At 41.3% G+C, this 22,803-nt stretch overlaps 2 protein-coding genes across 3 annotated transcripts; one reads left to right on the forward strand and one right to left on the reverse strand.

The window, feature by feature from the left end:
• The first annotated feature begins 1,375 nt into the window (after nucleotides 1–1,375).
• Nucleotides 1,376–8,379, forward strand: znf710a (zinc finger protein 710a). 2 transcript variants are annotated; one of them, XM_034684762.1, is made up of 5 exons: nucleotides 1,376–1,438; nucleotides 3,537–5,060; nucleotides 5,751–5,942; nucleotides 6,026–6,200; nucleotides 6,636–8,379. In XM_034684762.1, exons 1-5 carry the CDS (start codon nucleotides 1,394–1,396, stop codon nucleotides 6,803–6,805), a joined length of 2,106 nt encoding a protein of 701 aa, XP_034540653.1. In that variant the 5' UTR covers nucleotides 1,376–1,393; the 3' UTR covers nucleotides 6,806–8,379. The 2 variants fall into 2 exon arrangements, with proteins under 2 accessions (XP_034540653.1, XP_034540654.1); XM_034684763.1 differs by having other exon boundaries at nucleotides 3,537–5,030; nucleotides 6,636–8,207.
• A 45-nt stretch (nucleotides 8,380–8,424) lies between these two features.
• On the reverse strand, nucleotides 8,425–21,650 carry idh2 (isocitrate dehydrogenase (NADP(+)) 2). Its single transcript, XM_034685881.1, has 11 exons — nucleotides 21,406–21,650; nucleotides 15,880–15,971; nucleotides 15,157–15,322; nucleotides 13,976–14,136; nucleotides 13,678–13,821; nucleotides 11,822–11,958; nucleotides 11,515–11,666; nucleotides 11,256–11,368; nucleotides 10,877–10,974; nucleotides 10,695–10,787; nucleotides 8,425–8,837 (listed from the first exon to the last, which is right to left on the reverse strand). The coding sequence occupies exons 1-11, from the start codon at nucleotides 21,509–21,511 to the stop codon at nucleotides 8,753–8,755; spliced, it is 1,347 nt and encodes a 448-aa protein (XP_034541772.1). The 5' UTR covers nucleotides 21,512–21,650; the 3' UTR covers nucleotides 8,425–8,752.
• Between the last annotated feature and the right edge of the window lie 1,153 nt (nucleotides 21,651–22,803).

Consider the following 22,803-nt stretch of genomic DNA (forward strand, 5'->3'; position numbering starts at 1 on the left):
CTTTTTTATTTTCACACTCCACCATCCCCCCTTTTTTTCTTCTCTCTTTTTCTCTCTCCTTCTTTCCTCCAGCACCCCCCCTCTCCTCCCTCCAACCCCCCCCCCGCCATGCTCTTCTCTTTCACTGCGCTTTCTTTCAAACCTCCTTCTATCTCTCTTCCCATCCCCTGCCCCCCCTCCTCCACCACTCCCCCCTCTTTCTTTTCTCTCTCTTTTATTCTTTCTTTCTCTTTCTTTTGCCACATCCTTTCTTATGCCTCGGCCCCCACTCCCCCCCCCCCACCACCACCACCACCAACCCCCTCCCTCCCGTCTCTCCTTTCCCTTCTTCCTCCTTTTTTTTGCTGCATTCTCTTCTTCCCTCCCCCACCCCCGCTTTCTTTCCTCTTTCCCTTTTTCTTTCTGTCTCTCTCTCACCCCCCTCCACTGCACCCCCCCTCTATCCTCCTCCTCCTCTTCCTCCACTCAGCTTCACTCCCCCTCCCTATGCTTCTTTCTTCCTTATTCTTTCTCCCCCACGTCTGTCTCCCTCCCTCCCTCTCTCTTAACTGCTTTTCTCTCCTTTCTTTCTCCTTCTCTTTTCTTTTGTCACTCAATTTTTTTCATGTGAGTTTCTCAGACAGTATACTTCAGGCTGTCTCAATACTTAATTAGTTTGAATCAGGAAATAATAGCAGCAAACTACACGGTCTCCGAAAAGTTAAATTTTTGTATTTCTCAGACATTATCTGTCTGATGTTTTGCTACTGACAGAAGCACCTCCACCCATAGTCTCTCTGAGTGTTTGTGCCTGTTGTGAAAGTGTGTATGTACCCTCTGTGAGCGTATGCATACATACATACATCTAAACATGTTTGTTTGTGTTCATAAACTCTCGTATATCCTCCCTCACAGGCAGAGAAAAACTACAAACTATATTTATAATTCTGCATTTGAGCACAGGCTCATGAAAAAGGAAATGCAAAGTATAAAGTGTGATCAAGAGAAGATAGAGCTTGTGTTTCTGTGCGCCTTAAAGAGAAATGTGTGTTGAAGGGTCATGCTGAATTGTATGTAGTGAGAAAGGGAGATAAGATGTGTGTGTGTGTTTGTGTGTGTGTTTGTAAGAGAAAAGAGGAGAGAAAGAGAAGTGAGATGGGAAGGAGGAGAGGGTGGGAGGAAGAGAAAGAAATGGGGTGATGCTGTGTGTGTGTGTGTGTGTGTGTGTGTGTGTGTGTGTGTGTGTGTGTGTGTGTGTGGTGGGGTGGAGGGCTGGTGGAGAGGGAGGGGGGGCAGGCACAGTCAGTTCTGATAACAGCAACAGTAGGAGGAGGATGAGCCGTGGGACCGCCCCACTCTCCCACAGATATAAATAGGAGGTGGATTTTTTTACTCCACTCATTTCTCCTGAAGGATGAGATCCCTGAAACACCTCAAACATCACTCCAGGAACAATGTGGTGAGTTTGTAACCTCAACATGGAGAAAGATGCATGCTGCTAGAGACTAGGAGGTGTTGTGGTAACTTGTTTGCAGTTTGTTAGTGAGGTGTTTACACTCTCGTATGCCTATGTGAGTATGAGGGGAAGCAAGATTACTTTTCACATTCATATGAGTACCGCAGTGGGAACATCTTTTCAAAAAGATAAGAGTTGTGTTTCTATCTCTGCTGCACGTTTGCTTTTTCTGCTACTGCTCTAATTGATTGTCCTTAGGTGTCTTTCAGATGCAACTTTTAATGTGAAAGTACGGACTCTCGCAATTACTACCCTACCTTTCTCTGTCCCCTTGTCATTTGTCTTTTTCTCTTTCATTTTGTCAGCCTTTCATTTTGCTGTGCTTTTTCTTCTCTCTCCTGCTCCCCCCCTCCCTCCTTCCCCTCTTTCACTCACTCACTCTGTCTTTCTGTCTCTCTTCAGCCTCCCCCTGCACACCCCCTCCCTCTCCTTTTCCTTTCTCTCTTCCCTCCTCTCACATGCTCACTCAATCTCTCCTTCCCCTTCCCTCCCCTCCCTCTCCTCCCCTCTTTCTTTATCTTTCAGCCCCTCCATCTCATTTCTGTCTCCGTCTCCCTCCCTCCACTCCTCCCCCGCCCACAGCTCTTTCTCCTTCTCTCCATACCTCCCTCCCTCTCTTTTCTCTCACTTGCACACACACACAAACACATACACACACTCATGCTTTCAAATACACACCCAGTCTCTTTCCTTTCTTTCTCACAAACACACAGTCTGTCTCTGTCTGACTACTTTAAAAGCAGTAATTATAAATGACGTGGTTATCAGGGCATCCAGGTCTACTCCCCTCTCCCAACACACACATGCACACACACACACACACACACATGCACACACACTCACACACACACACATACTGACACACACACACACACACACACACACACACACACACACACACACACACACACACACACACCTTTACTCCTATCTCCTTCTTCCTTTTTCCTTTTTCTCCATCCACTCTTTCCTCTTCTTTCAGTATATTGTCAAGAGAGGAAGCAGCTCTTGCTCTTATGAATGGCACAGAGTGAGGACTAGTGTGTAGTGTGACACGAAAGTAGGGGTCAGAGCTTCTCCCTATACATTTTCCTTCCAGCCAGGTCCTTGCTGAGAAATAACCTAAGACCAGGGGCCGACAATGTTTGCTGCCCCTCTATCATAGGACTGGTTCGACTATATAGCAGTGTCTTCCTCATAATTTTAATGTACCACATGTACAAGTGCCGACGTAAACATGTGCATGAAGGTCTGAAACACTTCTGTACTGTGCAATCATGTTTGCGAATCCTATGCATCAGGCTGGAATACAGAATGAGCTGGAAGCTCAATCGAATGTCTGTTATGGATATGAGTCTGCCTGGCGGCATATATCATCTTGTTAAGGAAGCCCGGTGTGGCAGGCATGCTGGAGTTGGTTACGGTGAGCGTAGAGCGAAGACGCTCTCCTCCTCATGAATGGGACAGATAGAACCAGTGATGAGCTCACTTTGGTCAGTCAGGCTGCCCCGGGACCTCACAGGAAGTGCTGAGGACAGTCCACGGAAGTCAACTTCCTGGCTGGACCTGCATCCCTTGTTGTGTTCTTTATTATTCTAAAGCCTGTGAAGGAAGGAAGCAGGGTGCTAACACAGATCTGCCTTATCTTCTCAATCGACTGTTCTGTGGATTCAGAGAAAAAAAGAAACAAGGCGTAGTCCAAATGTGGCTTTCACAGAGTTAGCCTCAAACATTACCTTAATTCTCTCTTTGAACATAGGGAAAGGAAAATTGTATTCTTTCTGATAACACTGGAACCTTAAATTTGAGTCATCGGTTATTTCCTTATGAGGGCAACGAAAACCTTTTGTTTTTATTAATAGCAAGGTTACCAATATCGGGAGGAGAGACTGGGGAAATAAGGTTATATGAGGAAACATTCTGTTAGGTAGGGTTTTGTAAAAAACAGAACAATAATCTAAAACACACCAACACAGATCTATTGTTTCCTCCAGATCTATTTTTAAAACAAGCATCGTATGTTTTGTGTGTTGTCTTCCAGGAGGAAGAGAGTAGCCGCTTGGTGCGGACATACCCCAAGATGACTGAGGGCCAAATGGATGTGGGCACACAGACAGAGCCTGTGGTGGTGCTATCTCTGGCTCAGGCTGCCGTTCTTGGACTCATCTCCCAGAATGAAATCTTTGGGGCCACCATAGCTCCTAATGGCTTTTACACAGGGGAGCCCAGAGAGTGCCCCCCTCCTCCGCCGGAGGCAATCGAGTATGAGTATGCTGACCAGCTAATAGGGGCAAATGGAGACTACCTGGCTGAGCCTGCTGGAAAGCCTGAGCCCCAGCCCCACTGCAGTGAGAGAAGACGGCCTGGGCCCCGTGGGAGGACCAAAAGGCCCAGGACTGACGAAGAATCAGAGAGTCATCCACACAAAGTACGAAGTCCACAGGCTCAGGTTAAAGGTGAGCGGGTTGAGTCCGATACCCCTCCTTCTTGTGTTCACATGAACAGCAGTCAAACTTCAGGCAAGTCGGAAGATCGAGTCACCCGACAAGCTTGTTTGAAAGAGGAGCAGGCCTGCGGAAACTGTCCTTCATGTGTGCGAGACACAACCAGGCCACAAACAGATGGACAGCCAGAACAGGAACGGGAAGTTAACGCTGGCAGAGAAAGAGAGAGGAAGGAAGAAGAGCTGGTGGTGGAGGAAGAGGAGGAGGAGGAGGCACTAAACCTCAAGACCAGCGGGGAGAATGGTAGTCCCTTGGAGAACCGTTACTATGAGTCCAATGAGGTGGCCTATGAGTCCCCTGACATAGCTATGCCAGGAGAGTATGAGGACAACAGCCAGGCCATGCTGTGGTCAGACCCAGAGGGCCTCGCCAGGAGAATGCAGATAGACCGTCTGGACATCAATGTACAGATCGACGAGTCTTACTGCGTAGACGTGGGAGAAGGTCTCAAGCGCTGGAAATGCCGCATGTGTGAGAAGTCATACACATCCAAGTATAACCTTGTCACTCATATTCTGGGCCATAATGGAATAAAGCCTCATGAATGTCTACACTGTGGCAAGCTCTTCAAGCAGCCAAGCCATCTCCAGACTCACCTGCTCACCCACCAAGGAACTAGACCTCACAAATGCACCGTGTGTGAGAAGGCCTTCACACAGACCAGCCACCTGAAGAGGCACATGCTGCAGCATTCGGACGTCAAACCCTACAGCTGCCGCTTCTGTGGCCGAGGATTTGCCTACCCTAGCGAGCTACGGACCCACGAGAACAAACACGAGAATGGTCAGTGCCATGTCTGCACCCAATGCGGTCTTGAGTTTCCAACCTATGCACACCTGAAACGCCACCTGACGAGTCATCAAGGCCCGACCACCTACCAGTGCACAGAGTGCCACAAGTCTTTTGCATACCGCAGCCAGCTACAGAACCACTTGATGAAGCACCAAAATGTGCGGCCCTACGTGTGCCCTGAATGCGGCATGGAGTTTGTCCAGATCCACCACCTTCGGCAACACGCTCTCACTCACAAGGTACTGGCAGCGCACACCCTTCCACTTAAGGTACTGAAACCCAAAGATGAGCCTTTGTCTTTCAGTTTATGTGTTCAAACAGCTTATGTAACCACATATCACTAAACCTTGATTTCAAATAGAAAAATGACTTCATCCAGATATATAAAAAAAGGATTTAGGATTTAATGGGAGGTATTTTGGCCTCCCTCACCCAGGCCTCCATATGAGTCCTCATATCACACAAGGGTATATTGCACACTTGCATCACAGCCTTCCTGCAAAACCAGTTGCTTTGTAAACATAGCCTTCAAAGGCCTTGAGTTTTTTTTTGTGTGGCTCAACCCCCCTCCTGCATGTGTTTTGTGTTGTGTGTCATTCGCAGAGCTACTTCCCTTTGTGTCTGATGAATCACTCTGTCTGTCTCTCCATTTCATTATATGGTCTGTTTTATTCTATGGGGGAAAACATCCCAGACACTGGATTTGCTTTTGTTAATCGTTAAGATAAAAGTTTAAGTAAATGTTCAAACTTCTTTCAACTGTTACATTTTTCACTTAGGCTCAACACACTTGTGGGGGGCTAATGTAATCTACATTAGGTGGATCTAAAGCCAGAGTGCAAATGTGCTTACTCAAGCTCCTTGAGTGTTTTTTCCCCCATGAATCATAATTTAGTTTCCTCTACACCATATAGTTAGCCAAATTAACTAAACAGCCCAAACACTTTCTGTTCCCACAGGGTATGAAAGAATTCAAGTGCGACGTCTGCTCCAGAGAGTTCACCCTGTCTGCCAACCTAAAGAGACACATGTTGATCCATGCCAGTGTGAGGCCCTTCCAGTGCCACGTCTGCTTCAAGACCTTTGTTCAGAAGCAGACCCTTAAAACCCACATGATTGTACACCTGCCGGTCAAGCCTTTCAAATGCAAGGTGAGTCTTTTTTTTTTTTTTTAGAACAAACCCATTGTAAAGGAGCAGGCAGGGTTACTGACTACTGTGCTCTTGTGTCTTAGGTGTGCGGGAAGTCGTTCAACAGAATGTACAACCTCCTCGGTCACATGCATCTCCATGCCGGCAGCAAGCCCTTCAAGTGCCCTTACTGCACCAGCAAGTTCAACCTGAAGGGCAACCTCAGCCGACACATGAAGGTCAAGCACGGCATCATGGACACCTCAATAGAAGGACAAGGTGAACAGTCCCATCTGTTATCCCTAATTACACTTTCTGCTGTCAAATAGATACAACTTCTTAAACACATGTGACTTCCTTGATGGGTTATTTGAATTCACATGAGTTGTGGACAGTGAAGTCCACAGCAGGACTACTTCACATTGCATTACTGTCATTCAGTCTGTTTCTAATGCACTCTGACTTAGCTTGTACTGTAATCTAGTGGCCAAGTGTTTTGATGTTTCTCTGTCACTCCCCCTTGTGAGTTTAGTAAATATAGCAGTGCCTGGATTAGACATGCCTGTCTCTATCAGTAGAGACTGATACTGAGTCATGGGAGGAGGAACGATCATCAGCGAGCTGTCCTCATTGAAACCATGTGTCTTTAGGAGCCATGATTATTTGTGTTATTGAGGACAGACAACAAATTTGTGTCTTTGCTTCCTCTTTCAGAACCACCCCCAGATCCAGAAAGCCAGGAGGACTTCGAGGAGGAGAGCTTTGAATTCAGCGAGAGAGAAAACCGGGCAAACAACAACAACACTCCAGACATTGCTAAACTCTCTCAAATGGAGTATTACAACACCTATGGGAAGGGTGCAGGGCGCTTCAGCACAGCATGAGTTATTAAACTCACTCCAAATTGAATTTAAGTGTTAAATAATGAAAACAGAATTGCTTTTTTTTTCTCCTTCTTTTTGGGCCTGGACATAGCGCTCGGGTTATTCTTCCAGGTTGTGAAGACACTGCACATTCATATGCACTGGAATTACATGCATTACAAATTTTGGAAATGTTTACTTTTTCAATAATGTTCTTTCATCTCTAAAATAAAAAGCAAATCTACTGATAAAGTATATTGTAATTGATAAAGAACTTAACTGTCTTTAACAGAAGCATAAAGGTAAAAATAAATCTATATAAATATGTTTATTGTCTGTCAGCTGCCTGACCACATGAACGCCACCTGAGCCTAATTTTAAAGCACATTTTTTGCTTCAAACCTAAAACATGGTGATGTTACACTGCACTTACTTGTTCAGACAATCCCGGTCTCTTTCAGTTGTTGGGATAAACTGATGTGAAGGTTCAAAAAAGGGAACAAGTGTTACTGCTCATCTCACTTGCCAAAGCTTTGATTTATACTGTGATAAATCAAATTAGGTCTGCAAAATGACTTCTGCGATCTGTGTTTAATTGTATATTATTGTACAGAATGTATCAGTCTGCTTGTATGTTGGCTGGTATTATAATCAGTGCATTTCTCTGAGGGCCACTGTGTCTACTTTTTAGGTTCCTGCATTAACAAGCATCACCCTGTATTGATCTCAAGTCTATGAATGTAATTGTTTCTGTGGAATGTTTTGAGACGCTAACGAAAAGAAAATCAAAATACCCATTTCAATGGTAGGACCCCTTTACCAAAGAATTGGATCAAATCCTGCAGTGGTGGGCGCAGTAAGTCTCTTTTTACTTGCAGTTGTGTTGAGCTGGGACATTGGATTTCTTGGGGTCCAATCGTAAACCTCATGAAATTACATTCAGGTTTCTCTCCCACCCATCTGTAGATCTCTTCAAAAGATTAACGCAGAGAGCAGACTTTGGTACAGCTTCTCTTTCAGCAGATCTCACAATTTTCATGCCATTCGGGGCTTCACAAGACAAGACTGCAGCATTTTTTTTCCCCCAAAGCAATGCAAACACTGTTTCCATATTGCAGTTGGTTTTTATGGATGAATCTCAACAAGAATTGTCCCCCAAAACTCGGACAGAAATATTAAGTGCCCCGATGTGTCTGCAAGAGCATGCCATCCATCATGCTGTACACTGCACTCAAGTGATGAACGACAACCTCCCAACATGTGACAGGGCCACGGACCTTGTGGAAAATGATTTGGGAAATACTCAATATATTCAGTTTCCCAATGCTAAGCTTTTCAAACTTGGAACCTGCAAACAAGGTATCATTTGCAATGTTAATAAAGTGCATTTCAAATAAAAATGCTCAATTTTGTGAGTTTTTCAGCTTCTGTGTTCCTTGCATCACTTTTTTTTTAAGTGATGATACAAAAGGGAAATGTTCCGTTTCAATGACTTTCTGTATTAGGCATTAGTGTGGAGGTGATGTGGATAGAAATGTATGTACAATGTTGTGTACCAGAAGAACTGTAAAATAATAAATTTATTTACCTTTAAACCTGATCAGTGTTTTTTTGTAATCTTAAATCAACAGCAACAAATATTAAAGGTGAGTCAAACACGGATTTATTGGCAAATATGTTTGACAGAGGCTTCAGTCCTGCCCAAGGCATTACACAGTAATTGAATACAGTACTTCACATTACAAAAATAAAACCTTGCAAACAATGGGACAGATAGTTAGGGAGGCATCAGGTTGAAGGACAGCTGTCGACCATTTAATAACCTAGTAGAATACTACATATTCCTAGACACAGTACTTATTTTCTTCAGTAATAAGTGGATTTATTGACCTTTCAAGTTAAAAATGAGGTACAAAAACAGATGAGTGACATTGCAATCTCCAGGCTAACTATATTCTTTCAAGTCCTTCAGTTGCCGAGGGCTTTATCCAGATTTGTCTTGATGGCGTCGAGGAAGTCTGTGGTATTGACATAGTGCTCGTTCAGCTTGACACTATGAAAGCAAGACGAGAGCAGAAAATTCAATATATTACTTTAGAATGCTGAGCAACAATAAATAACCTTTATTATCTCTAGGTACAGGGTTTAGCTTTGTATAATGCTAAATTGTTAATATATGACATTAGTTAATAAAGATTAAAGGGCAAGAAGCATACTTTCTACAGATATGACACTTGCATTATTTTTTGAAAACTGTCCTTATGTATACATGTCTGCCTTTAGCTTGTTGATAATAGTGTCTATCATAGCAGAAAGTCACAAGCATTAATCTACAGTTTATTCTATGCAACGTTACATAATTAAAAGATGCTTTTAAAGTGTGTTAATACAAGCAGATAAGCCTATGCCAATGTACCAATCATTTGTAGGGACAAGACGGTGAATAAGACAGAACATACCTCCAACAGGGTTGGACAACCCTCAAGTAAAGGTTAGAGAAAGTGTTAAGAAATCTTTCACCTGCACCTAGATCTAGATGGAAATTCCTCCTGTGCATTTTTTCTTCTTTAGAAAAGATAATGTAAAAAAGATACAACCTGAAAGGATCATCTTAATAAAGCTTTCAGGTTGGATTATTTTTTGTATTATTAACGTGTTAGGAATTCTTACGGTTCCCAAGATCTACATGATTGCCTGTAGCAAGACTTATTCATTTAAGCCTGGACAACAACCTAACTTTTGATCAAAGCTTATGGAAATCAGCTTTTATAATATCTTCATATAAAATGTAAAACTAACACACTACAATGAAGGAAAAAACAAACAACAAAAATGTATTTCACTCTACTTGCTTAAATACAGGTTACAAAAATGCAATGGCACGTTTGGGTCAAACTTAAAAGGAGTAGAGTACGATTGAATGATGGGAGGTCAGAATCAGAGTGAATAAAAGCCTGCATAATGTCAGTGCTTCTGACTGATAGTGTTTGTCTTATTGAGGGAATTATTTATTTCAAAAAGGTAAAGGTGGGAACTCAGTACAAGTACCAAACATTTGATTTTGGGTTCTGTCATAAGTTTGATGTCCCAGTGCATAAAAATGATCACACACTTAATGGATATAAAAATTAAATAAGGAATACAAGCAATGAGTTTTTTTGTGTGATCAGTTTGTTTTTGGGTTTGTCCTTACAATAAAAACAAACCTGAGGGGGGCCAAAATCGCCTTTACAATTCCCAACAGTTCATAGCAGATGGCGGTCTAACATGAGTCTGGTTCTGCTCGAGGTTTCTGCCTGTTGAAAGGAGGTTTTTCCTTGCCGTTGTAACTAGCTAAATACTGCAAGGTGCAATGCTCATGGTGGATTACAATGAGATAAGATTGAGTCCTGTCAGATAGAGGGGACTGGATTGAATCCTGTCTTGATGTTCAGTCTTTGTTAATAATTTAAAATAGAGTATGGTCAAGCCCTGCTCTGTTTGTAAAAGTGTCTTGAGATAACGTTTGTTGTGATTTGGTGCTATACAAATAAAGATTGATTGATTGCTTTAAATCAGAGGAGTGATCCCACATAAGAGATACTGGAATTATTGTATGTTCTTTGATCTGTTCCTTGTTTTTGAGCTCTCTGGGGTGGATCCCTACATACAAATTTCAGAAACCTCCCAGGGATGCAAGTATGTCATCCAGCAGTACCATGAAGAAATTGAAGTTTAGTATAGTCTGGACATTAAATAGAATAACATAACACACAAGAAGGGCCAAGATCCCTGCCAGGCATTATCAGTACTCTGGTGAGTTGATGAAAACCTCTGGATAATTAATTTAGTTCATTAGTATTTTAGAAAAAGACTAGTCAAAGCTACAGTTATGATGTAAAATCCACAAACAACACAAATATGAACTTACTTGGACAGGCCGTGGATGCAGCCTGCGAGGTCCTTGGTCATAATACCGCTCTCGACAGTCTCGACACATACCCTCTCCAGAGTCTGGGAGAACCTGTAGATGAACCAAGGAGTTAGGGGAATTGCATGTCTCATCCAGAGGTCGGTACATTTTCTACTACTTAAAATATAAACAACTCTTACTTAATGAGGTCGGGATTGCCATCTAGTTTGCCACGATGCTCCAGGCCTCTGGTCCAGGCGAAAATGCTGGCGATGGGGTTAGTGCTGGTCGGCCTTCCCTAAAAGAGTTGCGGATAATATTTAATCAATTTACATTATTTTCTAAATTCCTGAAATTTGATTCAATATACATTTATATATTCCATTTATTCAAAGCATAATTTACTCGACAGTCTTGGAAATATCCACTTCTCATACTCATTGTTCACCACATGATGGCAGTATAACCTCACAGATCACACGGTTTGTTTTCAGATCATAATGTGGCATTTTCGGTTTCATTGGCCGCTTGGATTTTCTGTGATGCAGATCTCTAAGATTGATGAAGACAGTTACTGACCTTCTGGTGTTCACGATAGTGCCTGGTTACAGTGCCATGGGCAGCCTCAGCCTCAATAGTCTTTCCATCGGGGCACACCAGAACTGATGTCATAAGTCCCAGAGAGCCAAAACCTAAAAGAGGAAACACAAATGTAAAAAATCCTTCTTTTAATGCAGCCCACACAACTGCAACAACTTGGCAAGTGCTTATAGGTTTCAGCATTTCATAACATCATTTCCAGAGGAGCAATACTGTTGTTGCCTTTAAATCCCCTCACCCTGTGCAAGGATATCAGACTGAACATCTCCGTCATAGTTCTTGCAAGCCCACACAAAGGCTCCAGAAGACTTGAGCACCTGGGCGACCATATCATCAATAAGCCTGTGCTCGTACCAGATTTTCAGTTTGTCAAACTCAGGCTTGTAGTGCCTGTGGGAAGAACAAACATTATAAACAACATCTTCTAATGCTGTGAACAATGTCTGATACCTGTCATTTGGTATCGTTTTCAAAAAAGCAAACTCTTCCATCTGTTGATTTCTGAACATTAAATAACACTCAACACAAAGACAGAGAACACTCACTTCTCAAAGATGTCCTGGAAGATGTCTTTGAATCGGCCATCATAGTATTTAAGAATGGTGTTCTTTGTGCTCATGTACAGAGGCCACTTCTTGCCGATGGCGTACTGGAAGCAGCTGTGTGCGAAGCCTGTAATGGACTGTGGAGAGAGAGAAACACAAACAATTCACAACTTCAGTGACATTTTATCAGTAGTACAGAGGTTAACAGCCTTCAACTTAACAAGCTGAAAGTCATCTACTACGACCTTTGATGTTGTTAAATCAAACAGACCCTTGTTGATGAAGGCAAACAAAACAGTAGATTAGCCAGTTGACGAGAGGTTAGTCTACTACCACGGCTGCTGTTTCGATTCTACAAATAGCCACAGGCAAAGTTTAAGAGCATTATGCGTTTTTCTTCAGCATGAAGAGCTATTACATTTTCCAAATTAAGTACAGTAATCTCAGTAATATAAGGGATAACTGCATGCAATTGCTCATAATCAGTGAGCCTAAAAGGGAAGACTGGGGAAGGAATTTAATGGCAAAATCACACCAACTTAATACATTGATTTCTATTATTCTTTCGTTGATATTGAAGCACTTTCAAGCTACAAATACAGAGAAAAGTGTATCACCTTGTGTGATAGCTCAAGATAGCATTGTATGCTGTCAGATTCTAGGACTTTGAATATCTTTGAAATACTTAAAGAGTTCATTTGCAAAAACAGTTAACTCACTTTTGAAAAACTAAAATAATGTTTAAAAAAACATTTTTTCTATTACTAGCTTTTGGTATTATCAATCAACTGAGGTTGGGTGGCGAAGTCAAAATGACTTTACAAATCAGAGGTATCTTGAAAATGTAACTTTATTAGGAATCTATATAAAAAAGAAATATGGTTTTTGAAAATGTATAAAAACGGAGTTATCCGTTTTTGCAAATGAACTCTTCACTTGGAAAAGATTCATTTCTGGCTCTGCCTGACATCTAGAGACTTCTGTAAAAAAATATTTTAAGCTCTTGCAGAGACTGGGCAACTTGTAAAGTCACTGTTTAAAATACAACAGCTAGTTTCCTGTTCAGATAATTCCTCTTTCCCATTGCATAATTGTAACAGAGGGCTTTTTGCTTTCCTTTTTACAGGACTAAACTATAAGGGCACAGTCGTCCATTAATTAGATTCAATTTATTGTCATTGAGCATCTCACACGTACAAGCAATGAAATATAGATAGCATCTAACAAGAAGTGCTTGAGCAGTAAGTTAAATAATATGAATAATACAGAATATACAAATATGACTGATGAATACATATGATATATTATGTATCTACATGAATGACTAGACTATATATGTACAGTAGTGCAATAGAGATTAAAAGAGATTTACATGTTACAATTTTTACATTTCACAGTTTGTGTGGAATGAATGAATGAACAATGTGGAAAGTGCAGTTAATGGTGCAGTGGTGGTTCAGTCCTGAGGTGACTTTGGCTTGTTTCTCATTGTCAAATATCTTATCACACTCAAATTGAGTATTTGTTTATTCCCCAAACAGGCCTTGTATGTGCAGCCATAGCCAGGAGTAGCTCACTCAACAACTTGTTTTACTGTGATGAACATGGGAACTCAAGTTAATTATGAATTTAATGCACATAAACTGTAAATCTGCCATTCATTTTCAACAAATGCACCACATACTGATGTTATTTTATATATGTTAAAAAACTAGCACTAATTCATGGAGCCTTTTGTACTTATCTGAAAATGTTTTGTATTTAAAGGGTGCCAAAATTCTGTGATTTAGGTTTGTGTTTCATTTTGGTGTGATGTATTGAGAACAGGGCGTTTTTATACACAAGCTAACACTTACCTCATCTGTGTTGTACATGCCCATTCCACAGCCACCAGCAGGGAAGTCATAGACCTCCCATTCCTTGCCTGCACTTCCATCAGCAGGAGAGAAGACCATCTTGAATTTTCCAGGCTGGTCAACAACAAAGTCTGTGGCTCTGTACTGTAAAAAACAACAACAACAACACAAAAACATTTTAAGCTGGTTAACGTCAAGCAATTTCAGATTATTTCTGGAGCTGCCTGGTAAATAGTTTCCTCTGGCTCAAGATGTGAGGTGGAAAAAATACTGAACAAAATTGTCAGAGAAGCCTCACCTGATCACCGAAGGCATGTCTGCCAATGGTGATTGGCTGTGTCCAGCCTGGAACAAGCCTGGGAATGTTCTTGCAGGTGATTGGCTCACGGAAGACAGTTCCACCGAGGATGTTCCTGATGGTACCATTGGGGCTCTTCCACATCTTCTTCAGGCTGAACTCTAAAGTTAAAAACAAACTATGTTGAGACAGAGATATGCCTACAATAAAACACAATCATGACTCATCATCATATTTCACTGAAAATCCTAAGTTTTGATGGGGACAATGCTAACATGAAGCAGAGTGGGCTCATTGTAAACATAGCTGCTGCATGCAATTTGCTTAATCAGCAGTATTTTAACGACAAGTCATTTCAGTGGAGTGTTTGCCTACACCTATTATGAATACAATGCTTGCACTTAACATTGGACAAACATAGGTGTATTCCAATTACAACCCACTTTCCAGGAAGAAGGAAATCCAGAAGACAGGCATTGAGTACAGGTCTTCCTTTCTCCATCATTAGAACTGTATAAAGGTGTTTTTCGACTACAGGAACTTTACCCCAGAACTACATGTGTTTCGACCGGAGGAACCAGGGTCTAAATTTAGTTCAGGGGTAGATAATCTCCCCCTAAAAAGCCCCTGCTTGGGGGGGTAGTACTTTTCAAAGGTCCTGGGACTTTTGGTTGAACGTAACACTGTTTGTGGAGTTTACACAGTTGTTGAAACACAGAGGGAGTTCCTGGCAATGCATACTAGTTTAGTTATTTATTAAGATTTCAAAATATCGTGGCACTGGTGACATAGTGGTCCAAGCGCCCCACATACAGAGGCTACAGTCCTCATCGCTGGTTCGATTACTGGCCGCGACCATTTCCTGCATGTCTTCCCCCACTCTCCACATTTCCTGTCTCTCGTCAGCTATCCTATCGATTCAAGGCGAAAAAGCCCAAAAATATAATATAACTTAAAAAAAAAAAAGATTTCAAAATATTATTTAATATAATTTTTTTCTCCATACGTCACTGGCCTGATTTGCACAATCTACCCAGGACTTCAGCCCAAGGTCAAAACGCAGACAACAATGGGGGCACAGGAACCTTGTAGTTCAGGGGAAAGTAGTTCTGGGGGCTAAAAGACCCCGGAACTCTTGGTCGAAATGCACCTTAAGAGGCTCTCAAAGTCCTGTTTCACACCTTCCACTCTGGCTTCGTCGGGTGTGATGGTGGCACACTTCACGGCCACATGGTATTTCTTGGTTGCCAGGGCTGAGTCGATGGTGACCTGGTCGTCGGTTTGGTCCCGGTATGGAAGACCGAGGTCATAATACTTCAGCTCAACATCGACATTGTTCAGGATGAGCTGCACAATGACAAAAACACACAAACTGATCATTAGAATCTGGTCTAAATACACTGTTTTCATTAACAGAATAAAAATCATTTTTTAATCCTGCGATTTACATTTTCTGCTGACATAAGACTTTTAATCCCAGGAGAAGTCCAAGTAAAGGAAAAGTAAGTGTGCTTCAGAAAATCAGATTTTGATATACATGCTACATTTTAAGGAATGTTTATTTGCGTGTTTTATTCACCAGTTCACTCTAGAAACATTAGCCCTAAGAAAGCATTCAGGTTGTTTTTTTTCACATGATTCCCCACATTCTATTCCTGATCCAACACACCATCTGTTCTCTGAGGATGAAATCAACCACTGACTGACTGAATGAAACATCATACTGGCCCCTCCTCCACATCATACATACATAATCTGCCTGTAACCCTCCCCTCCCATCCACGTGTCAGTCTGTGATGTAAAAATAGGACAGTCAGTCTAGCGTAGGCACCTTGTCCTCTGAGACTCAAACGGGTGTTCTGTGTGCATAACCCCCTCCACCCCTTGGAGGCCACTTCCATCACCTTCTCTTTGATGAACTCCCAGATGATCCTGGTCATCTCATCTCCGTCCATCTCCACCACTGGCTGGGCCACTTTGATGCGTTTGTCAGCATCTGTGCACATACATGAAGGAGGGCTGTTAAGAAACATGAATTCATCCACAAGAAACATGGAAAAAAAGAGCCTACTTTTAGGTCTTTGCAAAGTGCAGGCAGCTGCATTTTCCTTTTCCCCGTTTCCTTCACATGTGTGAGCTAAAATCAGCGCCTCAGGCTGCAACTTACAATTCCCATTATTGACGCATCTGTCTATTATTTTAGACAACTGCATAATCCTATGTGACAAAATCGGCAGTTAAAATATCTCTTAGCCTATACCTCATGATTTTCAGTTTACTGTCAAATATTACCGTCAAAACTAAGCAGAACAAGATTGTCATAACTTAATCATCATTCCAGTAAACACTAAATATTTGATTGACACTCATGAGTAAGCACATGCTTTCTTTGCACCTTATGTTCACTTTAGGGTTATTACCGTTGGTTGATACTGACAAGGAATGGACCTTACTCTGTGATCTGGTGACTTGTGAAGAACTTTTGACTAATTGGATCATAAAAGAGACTATTATTAAAAATGTAAGAACTAAAATCACCCATCAATATAAATATAAAATCCCCTTCAGCAACCAAACGTGTTGGATCCTTTTCTTACAGCACACTGAAAGAACCAATTGTTCAAGTATTATTATGCATTCTTGTGTTTATAAATACGCTGTCTTGGGAGCAGACTTTCTCTCTGCATTTTGTCAGCATTAGCTCCATCTCATCACAGCACATGAGAGTTAATCAGTGGATTACCCTCAATATATCTTTATGGGAGTATTTTGTTGCATGGTAAACAAAAACACTGCCCTTGAGAGCTACTGGTTGACAAAAAAAACCTTGGGTGAGGACTTAAGCTGTACAAAGCCCTTATGGTTCTTAGTGCCAGATCAGCACCAATGTTTAATTTCATTTTTAAAAGTAAGACATTACAACCAAGAGTTCTGAACTGTAATAACTTCAAGTGTTCTTTCTTTTCAAATCACTGACTCTTAAGAGCATGGTTTCTTTACTTCGTTCCTCCTCCAGTGGATCAGTCTTGATAAGTGCCTTTAATCATATCTCCTCTCATTCTGCTCACTGTGTGAGAGTCCTGCCAGCAGGACCTTTTCACTGAATAGAAAAGTACAGGGGGAGGTGCAGAGGATCAAGTGACTCTCTGCCTTCCCAGCCAAATTAAAGTCCCCCCAACGCTACGAAAGCCTTTCCCAGATTAATGCCAGTAAACATAAGGAGCCTGGTGAAATCATTACACAACCAACATTACTTACACATACTCCATGAGTTTTATAAAACATTACGAAAACCACGTGGGCTTGTGAAGACTTCTGACTGAGTGTGGATCATGAAGCGGTGGTAACACCTGTCAAAACAGACTCTGCTCTGCTGAAAACAGATACATAGAACATGAGGCTCTGAAAATAACCTCAGAGCAAAGACAGTTGCGACCTTCAACTTAAAACTACATTACTCACTAGCATAAAGAAGATAGACCCATTTAATAACAGCAGAAAGTATGGAACCAGTGTGAGGGGTCTGGGTAAGTTTATTGTGTTTTTAGAACAGTCTACTTTTTTAAACTACAACAAAATGTTCTTCTAATTGTCTGTCACCAGCACTTTACATGGTTTGAGCTTGGATACAAAATGGGTAACCTACTAGACCAGGGGTTCCAAAAGTGTGGGTCTGGACCCCCTGAGGGGTCGCGGGACACCAATGGAAGGTCGCAAGATGTCCTCCAGTTTTTTATATATTTTTTAAGTAATCTAAATTTGCTTATTTTACCCATTATTGTAAAAATATTGACAAAAATTGTAGTTACATTTAAAGAAAACCCTGCAAACAGGTACATTTCATTAGTTTTCTGGCTTTCTTTGTTGACAGATGACTCCTAAAGTTAGGGTTAGGGTTAGCCAACAGTTAATTATGTTGGTAAACTAATTTTGAAGTTGAGGTACATGACGTATGAAGAAACATTTAATCACTTCGAAGGACAGTAGGGGTCACAAGTCTTTGGCACCTTTATTTTGGGGGTCGTGGGCTGAAAATTTTGGGAACCCCTGTACAAGACAATAATCACTTGTTTTGAGATTGTGGATTTAGAGAAGTCAAAGAAAGAAACTTTGTGAATTATTAACTATGGTTTGTTTCCAATTTAACCTCCTGAATTAACTGAAGTTGAAGAGGAAATGATAGGACCAGGGTCCCTGTCCTAATTGATGCTTCATTTGAGGATTAAATAAATAATCAGTAGGGTAACTGACAAATACTTAGATCATGTAATGGTTTGAGTTAGTTCAAGCTACATAAATGTGAAAAATTTCCAGTTTTTTAAAATCCGAAACAAGTTGAATTTCAAAGTACACACTGTTCAGATAGTATTTCTATAAAGAAAATAATAAGTTGACATAAATATAATTACCATTTGCACCTCTGTTGGTAGTATATTTCTTGTGTTGAGTTTTAACATCTTATTTTACCTCAAGTGTTTCCTCATCAAGATATCATGAGAGCGTTTCCTCAGTTCGTTCAGCAAATTTTTTATTTTTTATTTTTGTTATTGTTTTTATTACTATTGTTGCATATATTGTGTTGTTATCCTTAGGATTGTGGGGTGGTTTTGGGGTCAGGGATGGGGGTGGGATCTTTTTCTTAATTTATTGTATTTTAGGTTGTTTTTATGTACAGCACTTTGTGTTATAATGTCATCGTATGAAAAGCGCTTTATAAATAAAGTCTGATTGATTGACTAATTGAGTCTGATATATCAACTATAGAGTGATAATATACGATGCAAGAATAAAGACTTCACTGAAACTGTCAATTAATGAAACACTCCACTGATGAAATCATCTGTATTCCAGCAACAGAATCAAATAACCCATGCACGTTATTTATCACAAATTAAAATCATCATAGTGCAAAAAGACACCAGAAACCCTGTTTACTTGCTGTGTATGCTGTTCATAACATTGGTAAGCAGTTCCATAAACCCTAATGTGTTATAACTGAGATAAATTATCCACCTCAGGATCACAGAAAGTTCACCTGATTATCGTTAATATAATCACTGACCAGTAATTATCTCTGCTACAGGGACAGTACAACCTCTGCAGTAGTGCATCATGGGTAAATCATTAACATCTACTGTCTGGCATCATTTCATACTCGTTTAACCTAAATTTGCTCACATAGGGCTCTGCTGCCACAGCAGTGGGGGGAGGGGAAAGCAGGAGGGAGCTGAGTAGGTTACATAACAACCGAATCATCAACAAACACTGGAGGGTGAGCTGAAGCGAAGTCATGTGGGTCTGCCTGCCCACATCATTCACACATATGCGTGGTATAGCGGTCTGCAGAAAGAAATACACGTCCAACCAAATATAAAGTAATGAGATGCATCAGAGATCCTTCTTTGACACATATGTTGTCATGCATCTGCAAACGAGTCAACAGTTAACTTTCAATGTCTGTAGAACTAGGCATTTTAAAGTAATCTGAGAACCTAATTGTTATGGGTATACTGTAATCATGGCTGTGTGCTCAGTACTGTTGGTGCTTGTTATATTCAGGGCAAACATCAAAAACTGCATTTAGAAAATGACCAGAATAGCCTCAGTCAATAATTTCTGGTTAAACTGTAACAGAGTCAAGCCTGCAAACTTAACCTTGTAGACGAGAGAAGACGACTCTACCTGGTAGACATGTAGGCTAAAACTATGCTTCAGGCTACACTGCACAGGCGCTTGTAAAAAGGCTGTCAAACAGTACTTGAAATAGTGACAGAAAAAGGAAACTGGAGTACGACTTCAGAATTTACAGCTTCAATTTTGCAGCACTATGCCTGCTACCTGCTTGTTGCAAAGCCAGGATGAGACAGCATATTCGCCTTTCTTATGATCACTGAAACATTTTAAGGGCATGTTATTGCACATCTCAATAGAAGGCAATGTAACTTGTGACTGCTATATAAAAAAGGTCAAAAGACTCAATGTTCCAGGGTACGTCTTTGCAATGTTGCAACTATTCTTAGACTGCTTTATTACCTAATATCTTCAGAATCAAACGCCATCAAAAAAGCAGTGTCAATGCTGCCACAGGTGAATGTGTGCATGGTGCCTGTAGGGCTTTTTTTTCTTTTAGAGGCAGTATTCTCTCATCAGTGCCAGATTTTTTTGTGAACCCTATACATTCCTAAAGCTGCAAACGTGGCTTCTATAACTCACCACTGACAGACTGGTACAATGATAGGATCAAATGTCACACTGATTCAATCACACTCAAGAAGACAAACAAAGTGCCCTTCAACTGACCCAATGCCTTCCAAACAAACTGGTGGTGTTAGTTGCACGGAGACCTGCATAATAACTACAACAACAGCAGAGGAGAAATCCTGCTGAGTGAATTTTGGGATGACTGCAGAGAAACCACGTGATAAATCCCTGCTCCAAATAACACTCGCAAAATTAAAAGGGATTTTTTTTTTGGCTGCTCCCCTGGCACTGATTTTGGCAAACATGGATGACTAGACTTCAAATTTCAAGCAGCCTGTTATGCAGATATGGAAGTGAAGGCTGTGTGCATGTATTTCACGCACAGTGGATATAATAACCTGAGATGGAAAACATGATGTAGGACAGACCGAGCACTGGCTGCGGCAGCCATTGCTCTTCCTAACGGAGTCTCGTCTGCAGTGACCTGAGGAAAACTTTTCCTCGTCACTTTCACATTCACACTCACGACATGACGGCTGAGAGGAAGATCATTGATTTATTAAGGGAGGGATCCGATTTCATTTAAGTGACAATGATGCAAATATTCTTTGTTAAATATATCCAAACAGAGGAGGGTATCTTCAAAAAAGGGAGATTCAATGAATTAATATGCTGCTGCGTAATTTTCTGACTTCTTTCATTCTCTCATTTTCAAAAGAATGTGATCTCGCACAGTCTCATTGAATCATATGGTATTCCTCCCTTTCTCTTGGATTTATGTGACTCTGAATCAACACATTATTACCCTGAAGTGTTCCTCAAACTTTGGATGGGGAAGACAAAGACACACAGCTCTCCTCCGGCTTTCTGCTCGGTTTGTTTTCACGGCCCTCAAGATTCAACGCTTCCTGATTATCCAAACAACTTGCATTTAAGCGGGCATCAATCGTCCATTTATACACACATTAGCATTTAATGGAAGAGCAGAAACTCAGAAAACCATTAACCCCATTAAGAGCATCTCAGACGGCTAGCAGTAAACGCCGCTCGGCTAGCATGGCTGCCTTGCGCGGCGCTACCGGGTTTTCAATCTCTTTACGCGCGGCTGTAATTCATACATTACTCAATTTGTTGCATTTGAATGCAGCTAAACACTCAAGCATAGCAATATGCATCAACATAATGATGCTGAGGATGACACCCCCAGTTTATCTCTCTTCTTCACTCACAGTTTCTTTGTGGCAAAGTCTGGCAACTGGCAGCCGGAGCAAGCACCGCAGGGTTCCTGGAAAGGGACCTCGAAAGAGAGCTGAGGACTTTCAAATATCCAGCCATGTCTCCCAAATTTGAGGTTGACACTCGACGGAACTCAGAGCAAGAAGAGGGGGAAAGGCGCACCGAGGCTCAGTGCAATATAGAGAGCAGCAGTGGCAGCGCCGCCCTTCTTCCCTCCCCGGCGGGACAAGCTGAAGCTACGTCAGTCTAGTCACACAGTCACGGAGGAGGGACCCAAACAAAAGTTAAACTGCGCAGCCGCTGCACCCGGCGGACTTGGGTTCAAAGCAGGGTGAACTTTTGCTTCATACCCAAGGTCTTCCAAACATCGCGCTCAACACATGGAATTATCCCCTCTTTATTATGCAAAATTGATATTCTATGTCAATGCTTCACTCTGAAGTAGCAAATGCTCACAGAAAGGTTATGAAAACGAGATACATGGGTTCTTGTTCTCTCTCATTTTAATGTTGTAGCCTGTTACAAGTTGAGGTAGCTCAAAGGGGCACTCCTGTTATGAATCATTCTGTTCCCATAGAACTGAGAGACTCACAGATACGGTGGCCCTGAAGGACAAAACAAATTTACAAAAGATGAAACACTTTTACAAAGTTTGAAACAAATTTACATTTTGGAAAACATTTTAACATTTCATAAAACAAAATGACAAAATCAAAAAAATAATTTTACCAAGGAAAAAACTAATTTACATTTAAGGAAACGCTTTTACAAACGACTGAACACTTTAACCATTTCCGAAACAAATTAAGATATCATTTTTACAGAAAGGGAATGCACCAAATACTGGAAGTGATCGAGTGAGGGGTAATTTAGTTTGTTTTGATGGAGAGAAACGGAGCGACATGGTTTACATATTAGGACATCCTCGGGTGCCTTACATCAGCAAAACACTTTTACCAAGGCCAAAACAAATTTACATTTTAGAAAACAAATTTACAAAAGATAAAACACTTTTACAAAGTTGGATGAGTCCTGAGGAAATGCTACATTCAAATTCATGCTAGTTTTCCGTGACTACCAATCCTAGCTTTAAGTCTGACTTCTTTTAGCCTGTCTCCATTTAGCCTGAGGCTATGTGGTCTGAGGCTGTTTCATCTGAATTCTGACACATGATGAAGGTTTTCCAGAGACATGATGCTTTTTCATCTGAGATCTGACACCTCACTATGGGACCCGAGGATGTCCTTACATGTAAACCATGTCCATCTCCGTTTGGTTTTTCTCCATCAAAACAAACTAAATGACCCCTCACTCGATCACTCCCGGATCACTTCCGGTATTTGGTACATTCCCTTTCCGTAAAAATCAAATGTTAATTTGTTTCAGAAATG

Source organism: Notolabrus celidotus, chromosome 6 (genome assembly GCF_009762535.1).
Source record: "Notolabrus celidotus isolate fNotCel1 chromosome 6, fNotCel1.pri, whole genome shotgun sequence".
Classification (NCBI taxonomy): Eukaryota; Metazoa; Chordata; class Actinopteri; order Labriformes; family Labridae; genus Notolabrus; species Notolabrus celidotus.